At 40.5% G+C, this 1,819-nt stretch overlaps 1 protein-coding gene across 1 annotated transcript; it reads right to left on the minus strand.

Annotated features, from left to right (window-relative positions):
* Positions 1-350: 350 nt before the first annotated feature.
* Positions 351-1,400, minus strand: hamp (hepcidin antimicrobial peptide). The gene is made up of 3 exons (XM_073485901.1): positions 1,107-1,400; positions 929-1,006; positions 351-762 (listed from the first exon to the last, which is right to left on the minus strand). The coding sequence occupies exons 1-3, from the start codon at positions 1,191-1,193 to the stop codon at positions 655-657; spliced, it is 273 nt and encodes a 90-aa protein (XP_073342002.1). The 5' UTR covers positions 1,194-1,400; the 3' UTR covers positions 351-654.
* Between the last annotated feature and the right edge of the window lie 419 nt (positions 1,401-1,819).

Genomic DNA, 1,819 nt, shown 5'->3' on the forward strand with positions numbered 1-1,819 from the left:
CTTCTCCCTGTTAAAGGGTTTTTCTTGGAGGGGGAGGATGCTCATTTATATGCTGTACATATTTAAAGCCTCTTGATTTGTTTTGTTTGATTTGGTAATTTGTGATTCTGGATTATAAAAAAACATTGACTTGGGCACGAGTAACTGCAACAATCACACAATGATAATTACAATGTATAGTTCTTAAACTGTCTTTAAGCACTTAATATCTTACTATGACTCTATCAGTTATAATATTTAACATGTGCCCAGATGATCTTTATACTTTTGTTTTTCAGTTCACACCTATTCAATAAAAAGAAAGTATTGCTTTTAAATTTTGCCTCATTAACAACAAAACACCTTTGCAGTTACTTTGAATGTTCATGATTTATTCAGCATCAAAGATCAACTCAATTTAGATGAAGAAACAGTCACATCTGGATTATTTTTAGAAACAAATTTACATATCATTGAGCTTAAAAAAAGACTTAAGTATTAAAACATACAAAATAAATACAAAGAAAAGCTCTTCGTTTTTTCACACCTCGTAAAAATGAGACAAAACAGTGTAGCACAGTCAATGCATTGGAGAAAGGTCAAGAAAAAGGTCGTTTCTCGGGTCTAGGATAAGAAGCGTAATAAATTATAGTTTTGTGGTCGTCGCGGGAGTCTTCAGAACTTGCAGCAGTAACCGCAGCCCTTGTTGGCCCTGCAGCAGTTGCAGCACCAGTAGCACATGGAGATGTGGCTCTGACGCTTCTCCCTGACGCGACTCGGCATCTGTGCGGAAGACAAGAGACATGAGCGTGATGGCGTTCATCTCCAGCATTTCATCCTCTCCTTGTGTGGAGAAGAGCACCGGGGTACTCCACAGGGAAAACACATCCACTTAAATTTTAATTTGCTCACGGTAATTGGCTTAATTCATTCAGTCAATTGAACATACCATCCACGATTCCATTGACATTTCTTGATGTGCCGCAACTGGAGTGTCATTGCTCCCTGCCTCCTCCAGCTCTTGCACCTGTTAATGAATTATGCACATTTAGGAGCCACATCTTAGCATCCTGACAAAACATTTATAGCTAATAAGCAAATGAAGTGAGTTTAAGTCAAATTCTTACCCCGTTCAATGGGACGGCAGAGCTCTCCAGAATGCAAATAAAGGCGAGCACGAGTGTCACTGCAACTGCAATGCTGAATGCCTTCATTTTTCAGGTGGGTTAAACGGTTTAGTTATTAAATCCTTTGAAGATTAGAGCTGATGGGTCTTTTTTCTCATGGGTGTCGGGCCACCGAAGAGCGCCACAATATCTTCAATTTGTTCTTCAGCTCCAGTGATGGATGGTGATTGTCAGGGCAAGTGGGTTTCTTCAGATCTTCTGGTGACCCTTGTCAGCTCTTTAGAGTCCTTCAGCTGTCTAATGGTTTTAGTCTGCAGAGCCTTCCTGTATTTATACACACTTTGGCTCAGTGTTGCTTCATCATTGCAGGAGGCCCGGCCCATTCCTGGCAGCGGTTACCTAACTCTACTGGGGAAGTTTTGACCCCCTCATTCCTGCACTTCGCAGTTGTGCCGCAACACTGGTGGAAATTCTCTGATCTATTTTTGATTGTGGGCCCCGCTGTCTGTTCAACAACATCAAACCAACTATGAACTTTTAAATTAAATTACTCTCTGCAGACAGAACACATAATTCCACACATGAACAAGCTGCTGCTGCCGGAGAGAGGAGACCATCATTTTTACAGTATATGAGAGCAATATGTAATCCGTAGTGAGGCCGCACTTCAGAGATTCAGCTTTAAAAAAAAAAAAAGAAAAAAGAAAAAGTGA

The sequence above is a fragment of the Pagrus major genome, chromosome 17 (genome assembly GCF_040436345.1).
Source record: "Pagrus major chromosome 17, Pma_NU_1.0".
NCBI lineage: Eukaryota > Metazoa > Chordata > Actinopteri > Spariformes > Sparidae > Pagrus > Pagrus major.